The sequence below is a fragment of the Pygoscelis adeliae genome, unplaced genomic scaffold (assembly GCF_000699105.1).
Source record: "Pygoscelis adeliae isolate BGI_AS28 unplaced genomic scaffold, ASM69910v1 Scaffold145, whole genome shotgun sequence".
In the NCBI taxonomy this organism is placed as follows: Eukaryota; Metazoa; Chordata; class Aves; order Sphenisciformes; family Spheniscidae; genus Pygoscelis; species Pygoscelis adeliae.
In genome coordinates, this window is record NW_008824866.1 from 1,284,583 (window position 1) to 1,308,867 (window position 24,285).

Genomic DNA, 24,285 nt, shown 5'->3' on the forward strand with positions numbered 1-24,285 from the left:
AAAAGCGTATAGATTGAATGAAGAGTGCAGGAATCAACTCTAATTTTACAAGCCGGTTCAACCAAACTGAATTAAACCAAACTGCATCATTCACAACCATGTCATACAGAAAAGTCCCAGAAAAATAGCATCTTGTCTTCTGAACTACTATAGCAGGAAGAGAACTCCAGTTTGTCCATTGAAAGAAGAAGTTGTTAGGGGTATAATACAGTTTGGCATCAAAAAGCAAGTGATACTTAATTCCAAAAGGAAGAGTTACCTTCTGGAGGAGTTGCAACACTGCTCCCAAGTCCCAAAATAGCAATGCTGTGATTCCTTGGTTCCAGCATCACTGCAAACTCTTCTCCTCTTTCCCAGTGTGGTACTTTCACAGGCTCCAGATGTACATTTTCCAGCCCATCTTCCTGCAGGGCACTGAACATATACTTGATGGCTGCATCTAGATTTTTTGAACCGCTGAGTCTAGGTCCTATGGTATCAGCAAAAAGTGCTAATCTTTCATAGGATCTGTTCTGAGCTTTTCCATGAACAGCAAGATCAATAATAGCTTTAGCAATATCAGTATAGCCAGCTATCTCTTTTTTAATGTCTTCAAACGTTTTCGGGTAACTGTCATCTCTTCTCAAAGATTTCCCAGCATACTGTGGTAATAAATTAATGAAAAATATTAAGAATACGTACTTCATTTTTTTCTCTTTTTTTCTTTTCCACAGATGGCCTGTTGAAGAGACAAAAAGAAAAAAAAAAAAAGAATATTGAAAAAAAAATCATACACCTATCAGCAATACTTTTTGTTATTTGGATTGGCAGGCAGACCAAAATGAAAAGAAATCGGTTTATCATGAAAATGCTTTGATCAGAACTGGCAGGAAAGTAAATTCAACTTGTAGACAAAATTATTGAAAGCAAATGAAAAAGATACTTAGACCACTGGACACAATCTTTGTTGTGGTCTTCAGAAACATCCTTGGAATGCTGCATCTCTTTAAATAATCACATCCTTCACTGAATCAAAACCCAGGGCTCCTGCCATCCAGGAGGAGCTTTGCATCTCCCTTCTGTTAGGAGCAGCATTTGCCGTAAGTGCCAAATCAAATGTCTTCACACAAAACATCTGGACAAAAAGATTTCTTAAACCATTCATGAATAAAAGAGCTTCTTAATCTCTATCTTCATAATCAGGAAACCACTTTCTATTGCACTAGAAAGATGTCAGAGCAATTTAGATCCAAAGCCCCCAGGAGGAAAGTATTAATTTCTTCATTGCGTAAATCCATGACTACCAGAGAAACACAATTTCTTATTAACTGGTCTATCTCTTAAAGATTGACTTCAGCAGCACTGTGGAGATGTACAGCACCAGGGGTGCTGATCCTATGTTGAATACCAAGAGTTATCTTTGTTAACACTTTATAATTTATCCATTTATCATTAAAAGTTCTCATTTTTAAGATCTTACGAATTTTCAATCCCATAAAAGCAACAGTTTGTCTATACTATTAATTCAACTGACAAAAAAAACTCTGGAATCAGTTGGAGTAGTTGCAAAGCTCTTTTATAACATAGGAAGTATGATAATCCAAACCCAAAATATACAGGTCTTTATTGATACACACAAAAGGAAATGTAATTGTTTCATTTTCCTTTGAATTTCAATCAGGCTGCATTTGAATAATAAAAATTAGCAGTAAGAAATACAGCCTTTAAATCAGCTCTATAGCTGCAGCTATTATGAGACTTAAAAAAATAGTGATTAGTTACAGCCAAGTGAAGTGACAATTACTACTAGCCTCAAAAGATTTTGATTCAGCACTTTTGCCATTTTCATGGACTTTCATGGAAATACTGATATTTTTCAAAAAGAATGTAATAGTAACACTAAAGGCAAATGTTAGCCTCTACTCTACAAAATATGTTTTTCTTGGAAACAATTGTTCTACAAATAACAAAGGACTAATTAGTTGGCTAATATGGATAAAGTATGGGTAAATCAGACCTGCATGGCAAAAGTATTACTAAAAGCTTTTGCTGTTAAGATTTCCACATTATCCTTCCTCCTTGTCTGTATTTATTTATTATTTCTGGAGAGTTATACTCTTCATTTTATAATCACTGACCTGAGGAATTATGACAATATACTCACCTTGTATTTTTGGTTCATGATCTTATATGCGTACAGGGTCAGTACAAACGTAGGGGGGAGGGTATGAGTGTGTGTGTATGTATATATGCACATGTATTTGCATATATCATAGCCACATATAATATTCACATGCAAAATACAAAAAATCCTCCTTTATTTTCAGACAATTGCACACTACAGCTTTAATTGAGCATTAATTCTCAGTCATTTTATGGAGTACGCAAATTTCACAATAACCAAATAGCTTTGTAAATCGTAACGCCAGAAGGCACCAGAGTGTCTACCTCGTCTGACCGCCACAGAACACCGATTGCAGGATATTCCTGAACTAACTCCCACCACTAGAAGCCACTCAGCAAACCAGTAGTTGAGCCAATTCCTGAGAGAGTGAAGGTGAGGTTACACCAGTTTTGTGCCTCTCGGAGCACAAAAACAGCTACAGTTGTATTTGAAGCTTCTGCAAGCTCAATTCTGAATGACCTAACCTAAGAAACCACCTTTCCACCTATGTTTGTTACAATGAACCACAAATAGATGAACTCATTTTCTCAAGATGTTCATCCTGGACCATTTTCCAGCATTTGCTAAAAATAAATAAATAAATAAAAGCCTTTGAAATAATGAGGTTACAGTAACAGACTGTAATAGATAATTCTGTAATAGATAAAACCAGATAATTCTGACATCACATCTAATATATATCTTGTCCCATTTCCTCTCCTGTCCTCTATTAGTTTCAGTGTATTTATATTTCCACCTAGAAATCTTTGTCTTAGTGTAGGTTGCAGGGACTACTCATTTGACTTGCCCTTGTTCAAGAAATATGTTAAGATAAGAATCTGGGAAATTCAGATGTAAGTTTAGTAGTTTGTACAGTTGCCACCTTACTTCTGATTTTTTTCTCAGGTTTTCATTCACCTTATTCTTCCAAAGAAGTTTCACCTTAACAGTGACAGAGCACGCTAGGAGGAGCTGAATTACCACACTCAGTAAAGAGTCTAGTTGGTACTAAGAATTTGAATGCTTACCCTTCCTATATGTTACTATATGAAAGCATTTGTAACTTTAAAGCATAACTTCAGGAAAGTCAGGAAAGTGCAGATCACACAATCAAAGAATGGTTGAGGTTGGAAGGGATCTCTGGAGGTCATCTTGCCCAACCCCTCTGCTCAAGCAGGGCCACCTAGAGCAGGCTGCCCAGAACCATGTCCAGACAGCTTTTGAGTATCTCCAGGGATGAAGACTCCACAACCTCTCTGGGCAACCTGTTCCAGCTCGGTCACCATCACCATAAAAAAGTGTTTCCTGACATTCAGATGGAACCTCCTGTGTTTCAATTTGTGTCCATTGCCTCTGATCCTGTCACTGGGCACCACTGAAAAGAATCTGGCTCCATCCTATTTGCATCCTTCCTTCAGGTATTTACATACATTGACAAGAGCCCCCCCGAGCCCGGCTGTTCAACTAGTTTTCCATCCACCTCACTGTCTGCTCATCCAGCCCATACTTCATCAGCTTCCCTGAGAAGATCTCACAGTAGACAGTGTGAAAAGCCTTACTAATGTCAAGGTAGACAGTATCTATCACTCTCCCCTCATCTACTAAGCCAGGCATTTCATCATAGAAGGTTATCAGGTTGGTCAAGCATGACCTTCCTTTGGTAAATCCATGCTGACTACTCCCAGTCACTTTCTTGTCCTTTCATGTGCCTGGAAACGATTTCCAGGATTCGTTGTTCCATATCTTCATGACTGAGGTGAGGGTGACTGCCATGTAGTTCCCTGGGTCCTCCTTCTTCCCCTTTCTGAAGATAAGGGTGACTTTTGCTCTCTTGCAGTGCTCAGGCACCTCTGCCAATGATCTTCCAAAGACGACTGCAAATGGCCTTGCAATGACATCAGCCAGCTCCCTCAGCACTTGTGGATGCATTCCACCAGGGCCCACGGACCTATGGATGTCCAGTTTTCTTAAGTATTCCCTGACTTGACCCTCTTCACCAAGAGTAACTCTTCTTTGCTCCAGATTTTCCCTTTGGTCTCAAGGACCTGGGATTTCTGAAGTCTGGCTGTACTAATAAAAACTGAGGTGAAGAAGGTATTTAGTTCCCCAACCTTCTCCATGTCTTGTGTCACCAGGTCCCCTGCCCCATTCAGCAGTGGGCCCACCTTTTACTTAGTCTTCCTTTTACCGCTTATGCCCTTACAGAAGGCCTTCTCATTGCTCTTCACATTTCCTTGTCAGATTCAGCTCCAGGTGGGCTCTGGTACTTCCTTTTTATGTCACGAGTTTTGCGAGGAGCAACTTGGTTATCCGTGCAGGCCTCCTGGCATCTTTGTTTGACCTCCTGTTGTTGAAATGGACTATTCTTGAGCTTGGAGGAGGTGATGCTTGAATATTAATGAGCTTTCTTGGGATCCTCTTCTCTCTTCCAGGGCCTTATCCCACAGGACTCTTATCAAGCAGAATTTTGAAAAAGTCAAAGTCTTCCCTCCTGAAGTCCAGTGCTGTGATCTTGATTTTTGCCCTGCTCTCAGGATCCTGAACTTCACTATCGCATGGTTACTGCAGCCAAGGCTGCCTTTGACCTTCATACCACAACCAGCCCTTCCTTGCTTGTAAGTATGAGGTTCAGCACAGCACTTCTCCTTGCTGGCTTCTTTACTACCTGTGTCAGAAAGTTATCATCAGTGCTCTCCAGGAACCTCTTGGATTCCTTATACCCTGTTGTGCTGATCTTCTAGCAGATATTGGTATGGTTAAAGTCCCCCATGAGCATCAGGGCCTGTGAACGTAAGGCAACTTCCAGCTGTCTACAAAAGGGCTCATCCACTTGTTTTTCCTGACCAGGTGGCCTGTAGCAGATACCCTCTACAATGTCACCCATATTGGTCTGCTCTTTAACCCTTACTCATAAGCTCTCAGTTGGCTCATCATCCACCCCCAAGCAGAACTCCAAGCACTCCAGCTGCTCTCTCACATAAAGGGCAACTCCACTTCCATTTCTTCCCAGCTTATCCCTCCTGAAGAGCATGTATCTATCCATTGCAGCATTCCAGTCATGTGAGCTATCCCACCACATCTCCATGATCCCAACAAGATCATAGCCCTGCAACTGCACACAGATCTCTAACTCCTCATATTTATTCCCCATGTTGTGTATATTAGTGTATAGGCACTTAGAATCATGGATTCATCAATGGAAACAGAAGAGGTAACCCACAACATTTTTGTGAGAGCTGTCTGATCGGCTCCCAGGAAGGGGGGATGACTCACCAGGCATGCATTCATAAGATGCCATCTGAAACGCTGGCTGTGCAATGCAGAATTAAGACACAGAAGGAGAGAAAGGATTAAACTACATTTCTAGGATCCATAAACCATCAGAAGAAAAAAAACAAAACAACTAAAAAAAACCCCAAAACCACACACACAGTATTTTTTGAGTCACCAAGCCTAGCTCATATGATAACCAGTACAAACCGCCAGCCTTTCATAGGTCTTTATGGGTCTTTTCAAAAACAGCAAGTTAAGCAATAGCTTTAGCAATGTAAGAATATTAAGCTATTCTCCTTAACTATTCAAATGTTCCCTAAACTTGAGATCAAGGCAGTAACAAATTCTTTACAGTGAAGTGTCACTTTCCCAAAAGAATAACAAAAATCGTCTGTGATTTTGTCTATGAATGACAAATCTGACACAGATTTCCTCTCTCTCTGCAAGACAGACAGGGCAAAGGTCTTACACAACCAGGAGCAGAAGACTCTAGGGTTATCTCAGGACACTGATAGAGAACTGTAAAAAGCCTTCTATAGTCTGAGTTACTGTTTATTTGTGGTTATACTACACAGAGAGTATTGGTGTATTTTTGTTACTAAGCTCTGTACTTTCCCGATGTTCCTTCCCTTTGGACCAGTTAATTACATGCTTTTAAGACATCCTCTGCTAGAGACATCAGTAATTTTCTCAGGATGACCACGCTCATTCCCTGATTTTTGCCAAGCTCATCATCCACAAAGAAGCAAGCAAGATAATCTGATTTCTGCCATAAGACAAGTTCTTGCTGAGAGGAGTAAGACAACAACTTTGTAGAGTTAGTTTCAAAAACTTAAGGTCTGGGGTTTTGTTTGTTTAAGTGTTTGCAAAATCTACCAGACAAAGCTGATACATTTAGTTGTTAAACAGAAAACACAGGGGGATTGTTTAATTGCCATTGGCAACCTCAGAGAGCCCCCAGCTACCAACTTCATGCATTTTTTTCAATGGAGAAATGAAACCAGCTATCACATTTCCCTTAACTAAGAAATGCTTCCTTTGCTCTTTCTGGCCTCATTCAAAATCAGCAGCATCCTCCCTCCAAAGGCTGCCCCAGAGGAGCTGCATTTAGAAGCCGCAGTTTTTCCAGGAATTTCCCACTGAATACTGAGAACAGACATGTTTCCACAGCTTTTGTGGATGTAACATACTCCCACCATGCACAGTGTTTCACTATCTGCAACTGCATTGCAAGAGGAGCATAACTAAATTCAAACCCTGGGCAACAACACAAGAATGGGAACGTAATTTATTGTGCTTTCCTTGAATAGTCCAGCATAATCTGGCCAAAAGCTAGCAGTGTTCAGAAATAATTCCCTGCTAGGTAAAGTAACACCATACTCACTTGGACTGCAATACAGGAATCAGTCCACTGCTAATTCAGGGAAAGAACAGCACGTCTGTTGTCCCAGTCTCTGCAACATTAAGTTTATCACCCCAGTGAATCATCTGGGAAAAGAGACTACTGATTTTTGCACATCTCACTATTTGGACTTAGCAAATGAACATCGCAGGGCCAGCCAAAGTAAAAAAAATAATAGGACAGTTACAATTGTTCGATGCATTTAATTACTCACCGAATTTCTTCAGCAGAAGTTTAGAACAAAATGAGATAGGAAGAAAACACACTTTCAGGAAGTACAGTCCTTTCTCCCAGCCCTATCAATGCATCTCATTCCATGGCGCTTTAGTACAAAATAACCATTTTCTAAACTAGAGATAAGAATCTGGCATTTCCCTTGCCCTTCCAGGAGGCAAGAACGCTCGTCAGAAGGTTACAGTCCTTCTGTTTTATTTCTCTGACCCTATAAATCTTGCATGCATGGAAAGGACACAGAATGGTCCCGTTTCAGCCTTGCCTGCAGGCTCATGTTTAGGATATTCTCCTAAAAAGTGAAGCTCTCAAGACCGTGTAAAAACCTACAACTCCCACCTTTCACTTCTTCAAAGGAACTTCTAATCACTGGCATATTAAGCAAAAAGTGGGAGTCGCCATTGCTCCTCTTCCCATTTTGAGCAGAACTGAAAGCCCTTCACATAAACACTGCATGTTTATGCCAGATGAATTTGGTCTCTTCAGAAACTTCAGCAGGGCTCAGGGCTTAATCACCTCCAGCTTAAAGGGTTACGTAGGCTCTCAGCTTTCTGAAGACTACGCTTAGGAACCATGGAAACTCTGTGGTCCAAAATGAGAACAAAGCTAAAAGGCAGTAATGTAAAACGGTTCCAGTTCTTTCAGCTTCAGGTGGAGTAGATAGTGGGCATCCAGCCATGGCAGTACCTGGATCTATACAGAAGGAAGGACCTGGTCTGAATATAGTCCACAGAAGAGAGAGATTTCTTCCTGCAAAATCCTAGCAGAACATTTCAAAGGGAAAGTCTGGAGCAAGCAAAACATACCCTCAGTGGAGGAAGACCAGGCTAGGGAGCACTTAAACAAGCTGGACATATGTGAATCCATGGGGCCTGATGGGTTGCACCCACAAATGCTGAGAGAGCTGGCTGATGTCATTGTGAGGCCACTCTCAATTATATTTCAATGGTCATGTCACCCCTATCTTCAAGAAGCGCAAGAAGTAAGATGTGGGAACCTATAGGCCAGTCAGCCTCACCTCAATCCCTGGCAAGGTGACAGGAGAAAATCCTCCTGGAAATTATTTCCAAACATATGAAGGACAAGAAGGTGACTCGGAATAGTTAGTATGGATTTACCACGGGCAAATCATGCTTAATCAACCTGATAGCCTTCTAGGACAAAACTACTGGTTTGGTAGATGGAGGCAGAGCAGCGGATGTTGTTTGCCTTGACATTAGTAAGGCATTTGACATTGTCTCCCATAAGGTCTTAGGGAAGCTGATGAAGTATGTGCTGGATGAACAGACAGTGAGGTGGACTGAAAACCAGCTGAACAACCAAGCTCAGAGGGTTTTGATTATTCGTACGACATCCAGTTGGCAGCCAGTAACTAGCGGTGTCCCCTAAAAGTCAATACTTGGTCCAGTACTCTTCAACATCTCCATTAATGATCTGGATGCTTGGACAGAGTGCAGCCTCAACAGACTTGCAGATGATATGAAGTTAGGAGGAGTGGCTGAGGTACATGATGGTTGTGCTGCCACTCAGAGTGAACGGAGAAATAGGCAGGCAGGAACCTTATGAAGTTCAACAAGAGGAAATGAAAAGTCCTGCATCTGGGGAGGAGTAACCCCCATGCACCAAGACAGGCTGGGGCCACCCAGCTGGAAAGCAGCTTGGCAGAGAAAGACCCCGGGGTCCTGGTGGACAAACTGAGCATGAGTCAGCATGGTGGGCTGCACATTAGGAGGAGTGCTGCCAGCAGGTGGAGGGAGGTGATCTTTCCCCTCTACTCAGCACTGGTGAGGTCACACCTGGAGTGCTGGGTCCAGTTCTGGGCTCCACAGTACGAGAGAGACGTAGAGATACTGGAGAGAGTCCAACAAAGGGCCATGAAGATGATTAAGGGACTGGAGTATCTATCCTATGAGGAGAGGCTGGGAGAGCTGGGACTGTTCAGCCTGTAGAAGAAAAGACTCAGGGGAGGATTCATCAATGGGTATAAATACCTGATGGGAGGGAACGAAGAAGACAGAGCCAGGCTCTTTTCAGTGGTGCCCACCAATGGAACAAGAGGCAATGGGCACAAATTGAAACATACAAAATCCATCTGAACACAAGAATGCACTTTGTTACTGTGAAGGTGGTCAAACACTGGAACAGGTTGCCCAGAGAGGTTGTGAAGTGTCCATATGGGGAGATATTCCAAACCTGACTGGGCACAGGCCTAGGCAACCTGCTGCAGCTGACCCTGCTTAAACAGGGGGTTTGGACTAGATAAGCTCAAAAGATGTCTTCCAACCTGGCGGCAAACTTTTTAGCAGGGCCTGTTGCGACAGGACAAGGGGGAATGGCTTTAAACTAAAGGGGGGTAGATTTAGACTAGATAGAAGGAAGAAATTTTTTACGCTGAGGGTGGTGAAACACTGGCACAGGTTGCCCAGAGAGGTGGTGGATGCCCCATCCCTGGAAACATTCAAGGTCAGGTTGGACAGGGCTCTGAGCAACCTGATCTAGTTGAAGATGTCCCTGCCCACGGCAGGGGGGTTGGACTAGATGACCTTTAAAGGTCCCTTCCAACCCAAACTATTCTATGATTCTATGAACCTAAATCTGTGATTCAGAATATGAAAGGAAGTCATAAACACAAGCTGAAAGGATTTAAAAAAAATCAACGGAGAAATGTTATGCAGAAGAAAAAAGAGAAATTAAAGGCAGGAAATAAGTCTTTTCCAGCTCCAATAAGTAGTACAAGAGCATGAAATGTATAGCACAACGCTATGTTGGTAGTACAGACGGTGTCGTAAGAAGATGCATTTAATACTAGCTAAGCAGCTACTTTAAGGATGCTTCCACCTGTTACCTGATCCATTTGTCCATAGCTAACTACTGTCTTTGATGCTAAAGGGCAAGATCATTGGGATCTTCATCTTTTATGGTGCCCTTATATAAAAAGCTTTAACACACACAGTCTGTAACCTGGCTAATTGGTGTTACCACCATTAAAATCATTACAATACAAATTACTTAAATGTAACAGACAGAAAAGAATGAGAGAAAGAGGATAAAAAAACTCTCAGATGAGAACATTGCCTATAGCAATCAGATAACTGAAAGAGGAGCACAGGGAACAGAAATTCTCCCAAGTAACTGGCGAAAGGACGAGAGGAAATGGCCTCAAGTTGCGCCAGGGGAGGTTTAGATTGGATGTAAGGAAAAATTTCTTTACTGAAAGAGTAGTTAAACATTGGAACAGGCTGCCCAGGGAAGTGGTTGAGTCACCATCCCTGGAAGTATTTAAAAGACGGGTAGATGAGGTGCTTAGGGACATGGTTTAGTGGGCATGGTGTTGTTGGGTTGATGGTTGGACTCGATGATCTTGGAGGTCTCTTCCAGCCTTTAATGATTCTATGATTCTATGATTCTATGAAATAGTATAAACAGAGCTAGAGCAATACTTCTTCTCCCGTGTGGCAAAGTTTTCCCAAAATTCCAGTTGAAAATACAGACAAAAGGATACAGAGAGTTCACAAGAGTCATGGTTATGGGAAAGAGGAAAGAAAACAATAAATTGAGGATATTAACCGCTTAATTGCTAGAGATCTGCTAAATCTGCAGAGTATCTATCAGTTTCCTTACCATGTACCATTTGATTTTCCTCCAAGGAATGTAGGAAACCTTGAAATCACACAGTGGTTTTGATAACATTAGAATAGACTGAAAAGCCCCAGGGTAACAAACTCACATGCTGCAGAGTGATGTCTGATACATTTAATAGCATCTGAAAGAAAGTTTGTTGTGACAGCTGTGGAGTAGGATGGCTGGAAGGCTAGGTGGACTTGCAAAATGAGGAGGAGATTTCTGCCTAAAAATAAAGTCATAGAGTTCTTCCATCACTTATAAAGATTAGGGGCGGGGGGGTGGGGAAAGTTTTATGATCTTGAAGAGTGAAGCAGAAAAGCACACATTCCTCAAAGACTGCTTTTCCAGAATTGTCAAGATTCCTCATCTGGGAGAACATTTAATCAGTTAGAAAAATCTTGGCTTTGGGAACACTCACAGTCAAAGTTATCATTTACATTACAAAGTCCTTAAAATGAGCCTATTTACATCTAAAGCTAAGGAAAGGAAGAGTACAACACAATATGGACACAAGACTTTAAATACAATACGAAATCTTATTACTTGGACCAAAAAGTGTAAAAATCCAGAGAAAACACCAATTCATGAGCTGTTTTAACCTTTACCAACTTCAGAAGAACTATCTTTATTTGCTACAACTGAAGATATGTCCTGAAATCCTTGAAAAGATAAGTGTGACCTAGTAGTGTACGACCATATACGCGCAGGTAGTGATATTGACTTATGTAGACAGAATAGGAAGTGAAATGTTTAAAGAAGGCTAAGGATTAAACCAGAGAAAGTCCAAATGTGCCCAGAGACACTGCAGTCATAGCTCCCCATTTGGAAAAAGTTCATAGTCTATTTATACTCTGTATCGTGGAAGTACTATAGCTTAACATAGGAAGGAAGCAGTAAAAGGAACCACACTTAACTCTTGCTTCACCTGCAAGCCTCAAAATAGTAACAGGCTACCTTGATATAACCTTATTCAGTAGCTGCTGCTAAAACAGATGGCAGTAATCCTGAAGAATCACACTGTAATCCACGTGCAAAGTACTGTATCAGAGAAGCTACAGAAATGATCAGTCTGCTACCTCCCTAAGCAGCAGTGACAGCCAAGACAAAAATTAAGTAAAAAAAAATAAAAAGGCACTACCACCAAACAATGCCTAGGCCATGTAGCAGCTGATATTATTCTTAATGAGCATGCAAAATACAAACAGTTCTCAAAAGGGAGTACATTATCTTTTCAGAGGCAGAAGACAGGAATTCAGTGGGATTTTTAGATGAGAACGACTGAATAGAACAAAAATATTCAATGCAAGAAAGGCAGTTAGGAAGCTATGAGACCAAAATACACAATGTTGTTCATATTACAATGAATGCCAAAGTACATAGCTAATGCCAGCTGATGGCGTTGAAAGACAACTGGGGGGGGAAAGATGATTTTGGATAATTAAATCAAAACATAACAGAATAGGGCTGCAATTATATTACCTGGTATTTTGATGCTCAACTTTGGTGACACTTCCTTCAAGTCCGTAACTATTGCTCTAGTGCAAAAAACAAGACAGGTTGCCTTCAGACATAGAAAGACTGGCTTATAAAAAAAATAAATATATTCACACACACCCATTCTGAGACAAAACATTAGTCGCCTCTTGATAATTTAAGGAATTTTTCTTGATTGTAAAGGTCCCTCGGATAGACACATATCTTCTATTTTTTCATGAAATTCATACAGAATTGAGACATAAACTCTTCAGAACCACATATTATTCTTTCAGCATTTCCTACAGAAGAAAAGCACCCCCTTTTTATTGAGGCAATATAACCGCAGAAATCTTCTCTTACAATCTCTTCTGAATTTTCTGTATTTTCTTATCTGAGGAGATGAATTAGGCTATGGAAAAGAATGAAGTGCCCAAGAGAGCAAAACAAGAGGCTGCAAATTAAGGGGCACCAAAGACAAGAATTGCCAGTAAGGTCCCATACTTAAACTTCTATCACCCAAAATTCTAAACCAAGTTTCTTTTTGAAAACACGTTCAACAAGACATTTTCTATCCTGTACTTACAGTTAAATTATTCCTGCAATTCTGATGCTAAATATTTTCTTTCTGAGTTTTTACTGAAAGTCTAGCAGATTGCATCTGGCCAAAGGATGAAGTCTACCTTCATATCAGGATAAAGCCTAAAACAGAAGGTATGAGCTATGAGCAAATGATCAATCTGTATCTCTGGATAGCAAAAGCTGCTAAAGCTGATGGATGGACATTGTAACAGGAGCAAACCAATTTTCATCAACAATAGTCAGTGCATGGCTGTCACTGTCGCAAGTTGGTCTGCCACCCCTGCGAAAGCTGAAAGCCAACAAAATGCCAAGTATCTGGCACTCGAAGGCACTTCTTGGTGCTCCTCCAAGCAGCGTTCCAGCAGAGGGCTGTTCAGTCCTACAGAACACATGTATGCTTTATGTTGCTCCAGATTGTGGCCAGAAAATACAAATACTTTGCGTGTCTCCTTCCAACAATTAAATCTCAGTTTTAAAGGTGACTATACACCACTAAGGGTTGGGATATTTGCCAAAATGAACCACCAAAATAAGTAACCTTAGTTACTAATCATGTAATGGAGTGCAACAGGCCAAGTTTTCTGATGAAGTGACCTGTCTGGCCTTAACAAAAATTACGCCAGATGATAATCTCACCTACATACATCCTATACCACCCTAGAATTATAAACTCTTAAGTTAAATTCTTAGCATTTCCATACATTACAAGAATAATATTCCTCTATGACCACACAGCTACAAAGCATTTTTTGCTTTGTATATGGAACAAAATTTTTCTTTTTAAGTCAACAGGTTCAGAGGAAAGTTATGCACGTTTTTAAATGCTTCAAAGAAAAAGACCAAAAAAGGCAAGACCAACATTTTCAAAAGTATCCAACCATTTTAGCTATTTTACTCCATACACCTATAGTGTCATTTTACCACAATTCCAAATTAAGTCAATTATTCAGCATTGCTGAATACAATGAGATATTTAAGAATATTAATAAATAAAATTTCCAGACTAAAATACCTGTAACTTTTCTGAACTTTTTTATGTTAGATTTTTTCATACAGTTTTTCTCTACAGTCACAAGAAAAGATATGTTCCTCATACTGCTATAGTATCAACATTCAAGTGGTTTTGTGAAGCTGAGAAATCTGGTGAACATATTGCTAGACCTGTTAAGAAAACTGATATTCTTGTCTTTTGCCTAGTCTAGATAAGCCCACTGAGCCTTCCCTTTCCAGAGCAACAAAGGATGAATTTGTAAATACAACTACATGAAAAAGGCACAGAATCAAGAATGTCTCATTACATCTGACAGAAAAATGATCTTTATGATGCACACATTACTTATATTAAGGGCGGGAAAAGATATTAATTTCAATGAGATATGTTATGAAGTATGTCGATTATGATTTCATCATGTTCACTAAGGCATAATACTGGTACTCACATATCATACTGTATTCCAACATATCAAGATCAGAAATAAATTCCTACAGCTCAGTGGCAATGTAAAATTGGGGCGACCATCCCACAGCAGACTGCACTGCAACATACAAACAAAAGTAAGCTTAAAAAGTTTAAATGTAAAGAATCAAGGCAAAGAACAGACTGTAAACAAGATAAATACACTTTACTTAAAGAGCTTGATAGAAAACTGGGGTTTAGCCAATTTTGAGTAATAAATTAGCAAAATGATCTTTCTGATGTTGAGGAAAGTTCCAACACCATTTCTTTATCAAAGCTACTCCCCACTGCAGCACACATTTGATCATGGAGCACTGCAGCTACCATGCATAAGGTGGTTCTGATTTTGCATTTAACTTCTAATTACTTTTTACTGCCATTTAAGAGACAAAAAATTATCAAACGATTTTGCTACGGCAGGACAAAAGAAGTCAGTTACGACAGAAGGCATCTATCAGCATTAATACTTTTTTTTTTTTATTTTAAGTGGCATTCAACAGCCTCAGTTAAGATCACAGTCCACAGTGCTACTCACTGCAGAGATACAGAGACAAGCGTGTCATTAGGGCCTTAAAACTAGACAGACAAAATGGAGAAACAATTGGAAGAGAAGGGACCCAGAAGTGACATCTCCAAGTGATTCAGTTGCCACATGAAAGACGTTTCAATTAGCATGACCACTCAGCCCCTTTCTCTTGACACTACCAAGAGGAGCCGATCAAAAGCTTGTTGCAATGAAGCAAATGGTCATATTACAAAAAGTTAACTGGAAATCAAAGTGGAAAAAAAAAGAAACAACAACAAAAAAAACCCAAAACAAAGAACATACCAAAAAATAAACACACCAGTTATGTAGAGAGGATAGTGACAAATGCTGACACCAATGAGTCTGGGTAAGACAATTCCTATTTTTCTGAGCCATGCAATTCTACTTCCAAGAGTGACTTTTTAAAGATATGTTTGTTTTGGGGTTTTTTAAGAGACAATAACAAAATAGTTCTAAATGTAAACAATTACTGTATCTGGTATGCTGGTAATATATATCTGAAAATGCTTGTTCTCAATTTACTTTTGTTCACACACTAACACACCTGGCATGTTTCTACCCAGAATTCTCACGCAGTGACTCCAAAGATCCATCATGCAGGTGACCTCTGAGATAGCTTACACTGAGCTGCAACAGGTTAGCAAACCTTAGATAAGTACCAACAATTTTCTGCATAGACAAAATTTGAGCACGGGACAATATGTACAGGGAAGCCCAGATGTATAAATTTTTCATGTGAAAGCATCTCAATGCAAAATTTAAAGTTAATTTTGAATATTTAGTTCACAAATATACACCTTGCTACTACCAGCAGTACCTTACAGGTCTTTTGTTTAAGGGGAAGAGGTGCACACTGCTCAGAACGAAAGAATAACTGACGCCCAGATGAACACCAATTTCTTAATACCTTTTGATGAATTACCATTCTAAGCAGACAGCTGAAACAGAAGAAACCTCTCTCTGAAGCAGCCAAAAAGTGACAGCATAAAACTGTGCAAATGTTCAAAGTGGAATGAAGAGTCTAAAGCACCTTTTAGAGGACTGTGTTTTTTTCTCAGTATCAATATCACGGAAGTATCACCATGAAAAGTAGCTGTATTAGCAATTTGTATGTTCAAATCCCATTCATATGCTCAAATTAAAATATTTAATTGAGTGCAGTAGCGTTGGACTGATGGTATCACATATTACAAACATTTTCTATTTAGTAAGATCCTTACACAGTGAATTATCTACAAAGCTAAATATGCCTACAGTATAGTTTTCAAGTTTGGGAGTATTAGCCATTGCCCTTGATCAGCATTTTTCAAGAGACCTGAAGCCAACAGTTTCTAGAAAGTAAATTTTTTTTCGATTTTTCATCAGGGAAAGTCTTTAGAAAAAGATCAAAAGATAATATATTTTAGATAATGTTGTTAATACAGATAACTGTCCAAGCAAAAATAAATGCCTTATTCTTGCATAACTATACTTGCAGAGATACCATAGACCATACACGCACAAATGCCAACAGCTTCAGAATAAATGAAAAAAGTAGCACTGCTAAAACATATTCAGGAGCTACACTGGAGACAGCTTTCCAAAACGGCAAAAAATATTTGTGAGAAGGAAGGTAGTTTAATGAACTATGAAACTTCCTTTTCTCAACACAATTATTGTTTGAATCTCATGGTATTAGAAAAACAAATGGAGGTCCATCCTTTAAAATCCTAACAGGTTCTTTGTTCTAGCTGCCAAACTATCTGTGGTACCATTTGTTTGATCCAGATGCTTAATAGGGTCTTGAATGTGACAATACAAAAGCTGATACTGTACTTGAGTGTCATGTTAAGGGAAGATACTAACTTTGGCAAACATAAGCTGACTAGATACATATATATGTCATTTTCTGGCACACGTTGTACCATACCTGGCACACATTTTACAGCACCTACAACACTATTAGAGACAGAATGTGATCAACCCTCTCTCTGCAAATATTACGTTAAGACATCTCCCTGTCTTTGCGCTGACATGATTCTGACACTGCACCTGACCAATAACACTCAGAGATTAAATTATGCCAAGAAAGTACAGGAGCAAACAAAACAGCCAAAAGTTTCCTGCTAGGTCTTAAACACTTCTGCGCAGTTCAGATTGTATAAGCCAAAGCTGACACGCAGGTGTCAGCTCCCAAACTCCAGAGAAGTTTTTACACGGGCCATCTTTCAGAAAACCAGCTCACCACCACTGCCATGAACACACCAGGCCCAGGTGAGTGACTGCACCCGAACTCAGGAAGCTCACAGGAACTTCAACCAAGCAGAGCCCAGAGAGGCCACAGCTCCACTTCCAGATGGCAGTTGCTCACCCTATCCTTCTGCTATTGCACGTGACAGCCACAAGCTCCTTCTGGGTCTGCTGGAGGAGTTACACCTGGAACACAATAAAAAGTGAAGCTATTTAGACGCTCTTTAAATTGCTATTTAGATACAGTGTTATCAAACTAGGCAGTGACCCCGGGTATTAGGGCACCTCTGGCTTTTATCCTACCTGTTAAATAGCCCTCTGCAAGCACAGCTTTGGGAACACTGCCTTTAAGTGTTCCTAGTCACAAGACCAATCATTAAGGAGACAAAAGCTTGCAGAACCAACCCACCTAGAGCATTTTACTTTGATTTAGCTATAAATGGTGATTTTCAAAACCGCACATCTGTGATTGCATAAATAATTGCATAAAATTCAGGGGGCTTTATCCACAGCATGAGTAGAGAGACTGTTTAACATTTGGGGCTCTGGTGTTACTAGTATGAGGAAAAAATAGAGCCTCTGCCTCCTTCAGTGAATCAAGATGTTGTAAATGTCATGAACTAAAATGTAATTCCAAATTAAAATGAAACTGGTATTGGAGGACCGCTTACACTCGGTTTTGATTTTATCACGTTATCAGCTTGCAAGCAGGGGCCACTGATGAGGTAGAGTTCTCATAAAGTTACAACTGCTCCTTCATTCAGAAGCAGCCAAAAAAGCCATCTTTGACTTCTCAATGAAGCACTGTTACTTTCAGGATGACGGTCTCACATGTGCCCACACTTCCATGATTTCCATATTAGGGTCACTCCTCAGAAAGCTCTTCTTTAAAACCATTTGGAAGCCAGGCTGGGACATAAACAGTGCTTTGGGCAATGAATTACATATCAGTTCTGCTCCCTGATGACAGTGACTTTCCAGTTACCCACTGGAACAGATCTGATGGCAACACTAATCCTACACCCCTTACTCCATGTTTGCCAACAAGCCCTACTTGTTGAGTACAAAGTACTTAGATACAAACACCTGGAGAGCAGGCAAGGTCAGCAAGAAGCCTACATTTCTTAAGTTCACTACCTCATTTAATTCCTAGATTAAGGTTTCTTCTACAGCAAAGTTACCTTCTGCTTTCAGAAGAGCAGCTGAGCTTGCACAGACCACCACTCACAGTTGCAGCGATGCTTGTAGCTAACAGCCCAGCTGCCACCTCACCACAGCTGAAAATGTTTTCCAGGAAAAAAAAACAGTATCAGCTGACTTTCATCCTTGCTATGCCGCTTGTCTGTAGGGACATGAGATGTCAGCCAGCGTGTTTCATTTTGATAATTTTGGGAGGTTGCATTAGACCGAAGCCTACTGTAGTTATTATTATTTATCCAGTGTGCATCTGGGTTTTTATATACAGTTCACATACTGATAAGCTCCCAATAGTTATTTTTATATAACATTCTTCAAAGGAACTTTCCCATGCTCCCATTCCTGTTTGCATGCTGCTCAACTGGCCTGCATGTTCTGGATTTTCAGAAAACAGGCATCTGAATACATTTAATTCTAGTACCAACGCACTGAGAACAGAAGCAATGGAGAAGTGCCATATCTTCCAGCATTACAACGAGGAAAAGACAAGGAGATAAAGCAGCATGTGAAAGGAGAGAAAAAAGTTAGAAAGTTTGACTACTACTCCCCCAAAACATAACTGCTCTGACCTTGGTAAACCCTTGATGCCTGCAAATGCATGATGGTGGGACTGACAAGAGTGTGGTGTGTAACGCAATGATGAGATAGCTGAGAGGGCTGCACCATAATCACAAGAAAATGGCACTGGTTTTAAAAAAAACAAAAAAAAACACAAAACCAAAACCGAGCATATAAATGTCAGATATGCTTCATAGACACATGTATCATATGTTTTTTAACTGCTGGATTCATCTCCTGACTTAATGTCAGGGTCAGCAAAACAGGATTCACTTCGTACTTTTTTTTTTTATGCTTCTACCTTAAATAACACTTGCCATATGATCTGGATCAAAGAAACATAGGATATGTCACTATTGCTAATGATAGCTCCTCAAATAAAGCTTAAAACATGCATTGACTTATTTCAGCCTAAAAGCTTAAACCATAAAGCAATTTTCACAAATTTGTTTCACAAATAACATCAGGATGGAAGAGTATGATGGGGGGGGAGGGGGGGAGGGTAATTTCTAGCCACGCCAAAATTCCCATACTAGAGAAAGCATAAAGTCATGTTCGCTTATGAACACAAAATAACTCATGCTGTTGTGTCAAAAGGATTATTTTTACTCAAAACCAATATTCTGGGCCAAAAAATCAGATCTACTTTGAGCAATGAGAGGACTGCTAACAGAAGCACCACTTAACACTGGGCAATGCCTTTTCCTCTAGGAAAAGAGACTTGCAAATGAGTTTTCAGCTCACCTACTGCCAGATGTAAACACAGAAAGATAATCATACTATTCCAACCACCTCTTTTTCCAATGAAACAAAAAATTCGTTGTCCCAGTCAATATTTAGATGTGAGGCTGAAGACACTGTTGTCACCTGCTATTAGCACAGCAAACTTTTAAGAGATATTTTGACATCCAGCATAAGCTGTTCTCTCGAAGTTTCTTCCAGTTTGACCACTTTTCTCCCCTCTCATCACCAGATTTGCTGGAACAGTCCAAAATCAGACAACTTCCAAAAAGCCCCGTATGATCCACCCACATCGGATTTGCTGGATTTGGCTATATCAGGTCTTTTTAACAATCACGACTGTAGCGTACACCAGATAGCACTGCAAAGCAAGATATATCTGCTGACTTGGGCAGCATCACTTCCTGGAAACAAGCACATCTGTCCTCATTCAGTTACTCTTTGAAAGGTGGCCACGGAGAGATCCCTGCTGCCACCCTTTCTGCAAGTTTTCTCTTCAGCTGTAACAGGTAAGTCCAAAATGAAGCATGAATCACAGACCTTAGCTGCAGCAGTAATGTATATTAAAGTCAGCATAGGTATATTTTACCAGCCTATGGACTGGGCAACAGAAGGTTTGGATCAGCCATGGCTGAAGTCCATCTGGGTCCCAGCTATGGTGGCTCTGCCCTCCAAATTGTCATTCATCTGCACCAGAACTTCATCCATACGGTCAGGCAGCAACTTGGTTCTGGGAACCAATCCCATGAAAAATATTTATTCGTTTGCAGAAATTAATCATGAGCATTAGTACCACTAGGTTGCTGCCAAAGAGAAAATGGGGACGTACTATTAGAAGAAAGACTGGACTGCAGTAGTCCATGCAGCGTGAAGAGCAGACCGCTCTGCTCTTTCCACCACCCCTGCTACCTGGGTGAGAACCGCCGGCCAAGGGACAGGCGGGTGGCTGGGGTGGAAACCTCTGCAGCAGCTGCAGGTAAATTAGACGAGGGCAGTTCCTCTGAGCCTGCACAGAATTTTCCAAGCCTATTCCTGAGACTTTTTTGCTTCTGAAAACCCTCTAGAGATTCCTTACCCAACAACTATTTCAAGACAACCAAACTGAACAAGTAATTAAAATCAAGTTGACTTTGTTTTCCTTCTAGGGTATCTCACAGTGCATCACTGAGGTAGAAATTGTCTGCTCTTGTGTATTTTTCAGCAGCATTGAATAGATTACCTGAGATTAGTAATGTACTTTTCTGCCTTATCTAGTTGTCATAAGAGAAAATATTAACAGCCTATTGCAGTATACGATCAATCTTAAAGAAATTGGTAACGTAGAGCTCTTTTTGCTTCCAAAGCAACAAAGAATTTCATTAAACCAAAACTCCGAGAAGTGTTTTCGCAGTCTGCCACGGAAGAGCACTCATGTTTTGTATGGGAGAACATGACCAAAGAGAGCACTAGAAGGTGAGCCCTGTGATTCAGAACAGTAAAAATCAACAAGATCAGAAATGCTAATCGCAAAACCTGTGGAGAGCAGAAGGGGAAACCATTACAGATGAATCAAATTTATGCTTTGGTCTTCAAAAGTTACAGATAAAAAAGTGGATGCTTTCCCAGCGGAGTCTATTGGCTCAGATCTCATTTTAAGGCCTCAAAAAAGCACATTTATTTCTCAAATGTCTATTGGCACATGCATAATATTACATAAGCCCCTTTTGTGGGGCTACGTGAAACAAAATTACTGTCGACTCACTTGCCTTACGTAAATTCACAGTCAAGTGCCTCCTCTGAAAAAAACTAACACAAAAATTAAAGACACAGGATATCAATATACACGTAGCAGATGAAAGCCAGAAAAACTGGGGGAGAGCGGAAGAGTGATCTCATTCCCTTTCACACAGAGTGTTCAAGCTGGAAATGTACTATTGCTACATTTGAGTAAAAGATCAGACACCGTAACCAGCAACTGGAGGAAAAAAAAACAAAACCACACCTATACTTAAAACCAGAACTGTTTTCTCACATCAGTATACTAAAACAGGCTTCACAAGGGTGACAACAATTCTCAGTTGTGCAAGATGCTACACCTGTGGGGTCACAAAACAGGTCTGGGCGAATCCTGAACTAGTGGAAACGGCCGCTGTTGTACTGAATGCAGGACGGTCACTCAGGCAAGTTTAAAATAAATCTTAGTTGTTTATATTTCCTATGATGTAAGAAATGGCTATGATAGGCGACCTGCGATTAACCTCCTCTCACTATAACATAAAGATCATTGATTTAAAATTTATCTTAGACAATTAAGAATTGAGATAAATTTGACGGGAATTTTTCTTTTCTAAACCAGCATTAGTATCTTTTAAAGTCAGGTTTTAAGATCACAGGTCTTTTACCATACCTCTGACTGCAACGGGTAGTAGAGAGAAACGTTTTGCCAAAATATATAAACAACTTCTTAGAGATGTATTTTTATCCATATGTCTGTTCATTAGATACTTCTACCAAATCCCTCTTCGGCAGCAACAGCACCAAAGGGATTTTCATGTTCTTCTCTCACACCCACTGTGGAGAAAATTCATCAAACGCATCTATGTTAATTAGATTTAAAAGACTCTGAGAAAATATTACTATTATTAATACCAGGACAGAAAAAAAGAATCCAAATGAGCTGGGTGTCTCAATGCTCTCCACTAAAAAAAACAAAATAAATGATTAAATAAATAAATAAATAACCCCACCATTGGTCCATTCTCTCAAAAACAGAAATCAAGCCTCTTGTAAGATCAAGGCACCTAAAGTATCGTTTTTAAAATTACAGGCTAACAACATTAATATTTTTCTCAAGCTGACATACAATTTTTTCTTCTATTGTAAAACTGAAACAAAAAAGAGCAGAGCATTCTCCTCAGATTCTGTCAGAAATACTGACTTAATCAAGTAATTGGCATTGAGGAGATTATGAATCAGAGCTAAAAATTCACTATTGCCATCGCAGTGAAAAATGTAAGTGACTGGGGGTCAACTGAAGAAAGAACTTACATTTATTTCAGTACTTTGAGATTGTTGCAGACATTTGGTAACGAAAACATGAAAGATTACTGCAATGCAGTTCTTGACAGATAATATTTCCTGTCGAGACAGAACAGAAAGAACTGTAGAGCTTCAAGATTTTAATCGTTTCATACATTTCTATGCACAAAGTACTTTTTTAAGCAAAATATTTCACCCCTGCAGCTACTATCTCTTAGATGTACTGCCATCCTTCATCTCCATCCTCCCACAACTGGAAAGGAAAGGAGAAACGACAAGACAAAGTTTTCAATCTTAAAACAAGAAAGTTTCATACACTATAGCAAGAATAGATAAAAGAATCCCATGTGCATTATGAGTTCATGCAATTATATCAACAGTAAGAGACTATGTAAGTTGCTTCCTTTCCTGATTTGGCATTAAAGACATGCAGGCATTTGCAAAACCATGTTATGAAACAAGTAAGAATTTATATGAGCTTTTATTGACAGATGTCTCCCAGCAGAGGTCAATGCCAGGTTGTTCTTCCCCAGCCCAGATTTGCAATCTGTTCTTATCTGATTTAGTATCTTATTGTTCCAATGTTCAAAAGAACTATATATATTTTAAACACCAAGAAACAAGACTGGGTAAGACAAAGGCTTAGTATGAAGCTCTAAAGCTGCAGTGGCTCTGATCCAAGTTTATCTGCACAGACTTCATCTGAAAGATTGAAGTTTGGGTTAAGTAAAACTGATTGCAAGGCACAATTGATAGATGCTATCCAAGATAGAGTGGATACGTCTAAAGAAATGAGTAAAAATTTACAATGAAACAAGGGATGTAAGAACTCTCACGGGTATCGCAGACTTTGTAGGGTTTCTCTGGGAAAGAAGTGTTTTGAGGTTTTATTGAAAATAATAATCTAACAGAGGGAGCACCAGACAAGACTGGAAGGTGATTTTAAGGAGTGATAGTAAGCATGAGAAAGACTTTTAATAAAAGCTTTCATCCTCGCAGAAAAATAACCACAGCAAAATCAAGGCCAACTTTTGTCACCCTAGCTTAAGTCTTAAAAATTTCTCAAGCTAAAATAGAAAGATACATTCTAGATAGTCATAGATGCAAGCAGTCCTTCCATTCCCATACAGGGAATCTGTTCTACAGTCATACAAGGATTGCTTTATAAGAAGAAACACCCACACGCTCCCCTTTCATGGATAGATTACAGGACTCTTACAGTCCTTTGATACAAAAGGGTGAGCAGATGTGGAACAATCTCCAGAAACAGTAAAAATTAATCTAATTTTGAACAGAGTGAAAACCACAGACAGGCAAAATTTTGAAAATTAAGGCTTACAACACAAGAAATCAGGATTTCAGGTGTTGCATATGTATGGCCTTCTCTGAGCAGATGCTTTGAGTGCTCATGCAGCACTTAGGAAAGTCAGGTCCCAAAAATTCTGCAGTTTGAAGGAAAAAACAAGTAATCAACAATCAAACAGAAACCCAGTGCTTATATTTTGAATTTTCTCTTCAGTAGTTCTGAGCAGACTTGCAACTTGTCAGACACAACCACTAGATTCAAAAGGCTCCACCATATCGAATGCTTCCTTAGTAAAACCTGATTCAGCTTGCAGAACTTACATTTTTTCCTTTATCTCACTTTTCTCTCCCTCATATATATTTTAGTACTTCTGTATGTATATGCATATACACATATAAAAATTGTATACACATATATAAAAATGCCTCTTCTCATGTACTTTTCCCTTTTGCATCAATTTGAAAAAGATAGTCTTTAAAGCATAAGAAGTCCTGTCAAAACAAAT

The 24,285-nt window shown here is 39.7% G+C and overlaps 1 protein-coding gene across 1 annotated transcript in view; it reads right to left on the bottom strand.

Moving 5' to 3' along the window:
* Window positions 1-17,111, bottom strand: part of CPQ (carboxypeptidase Q) — a 158,147-nt gene extending 141,036 nt beyond the window's left edge. Inside the window, exons 1-3 of the mRNA XM_009324404.1 lie at window positions 17,082-17,111; window positions 12,153-12,208; window positions 260-718 (exon numbers count right to left, since the gene is read on the bottom strand). Coding sequence (XP_009322679.1) covers window positions 260-686 — 427 coding nt within the window. The 5' untranslated portion in view covers window positions 687-718; window positions 12,153-12,208; window positions 17,082-17,111. The remainder of the gene's footprint in view (window positions 1-259; window positions 719-12,152; window positions 12,209-17,081) is intronic.
* Window positions 17,112-24,285: the final 7,174 nt, after the last annotated feature.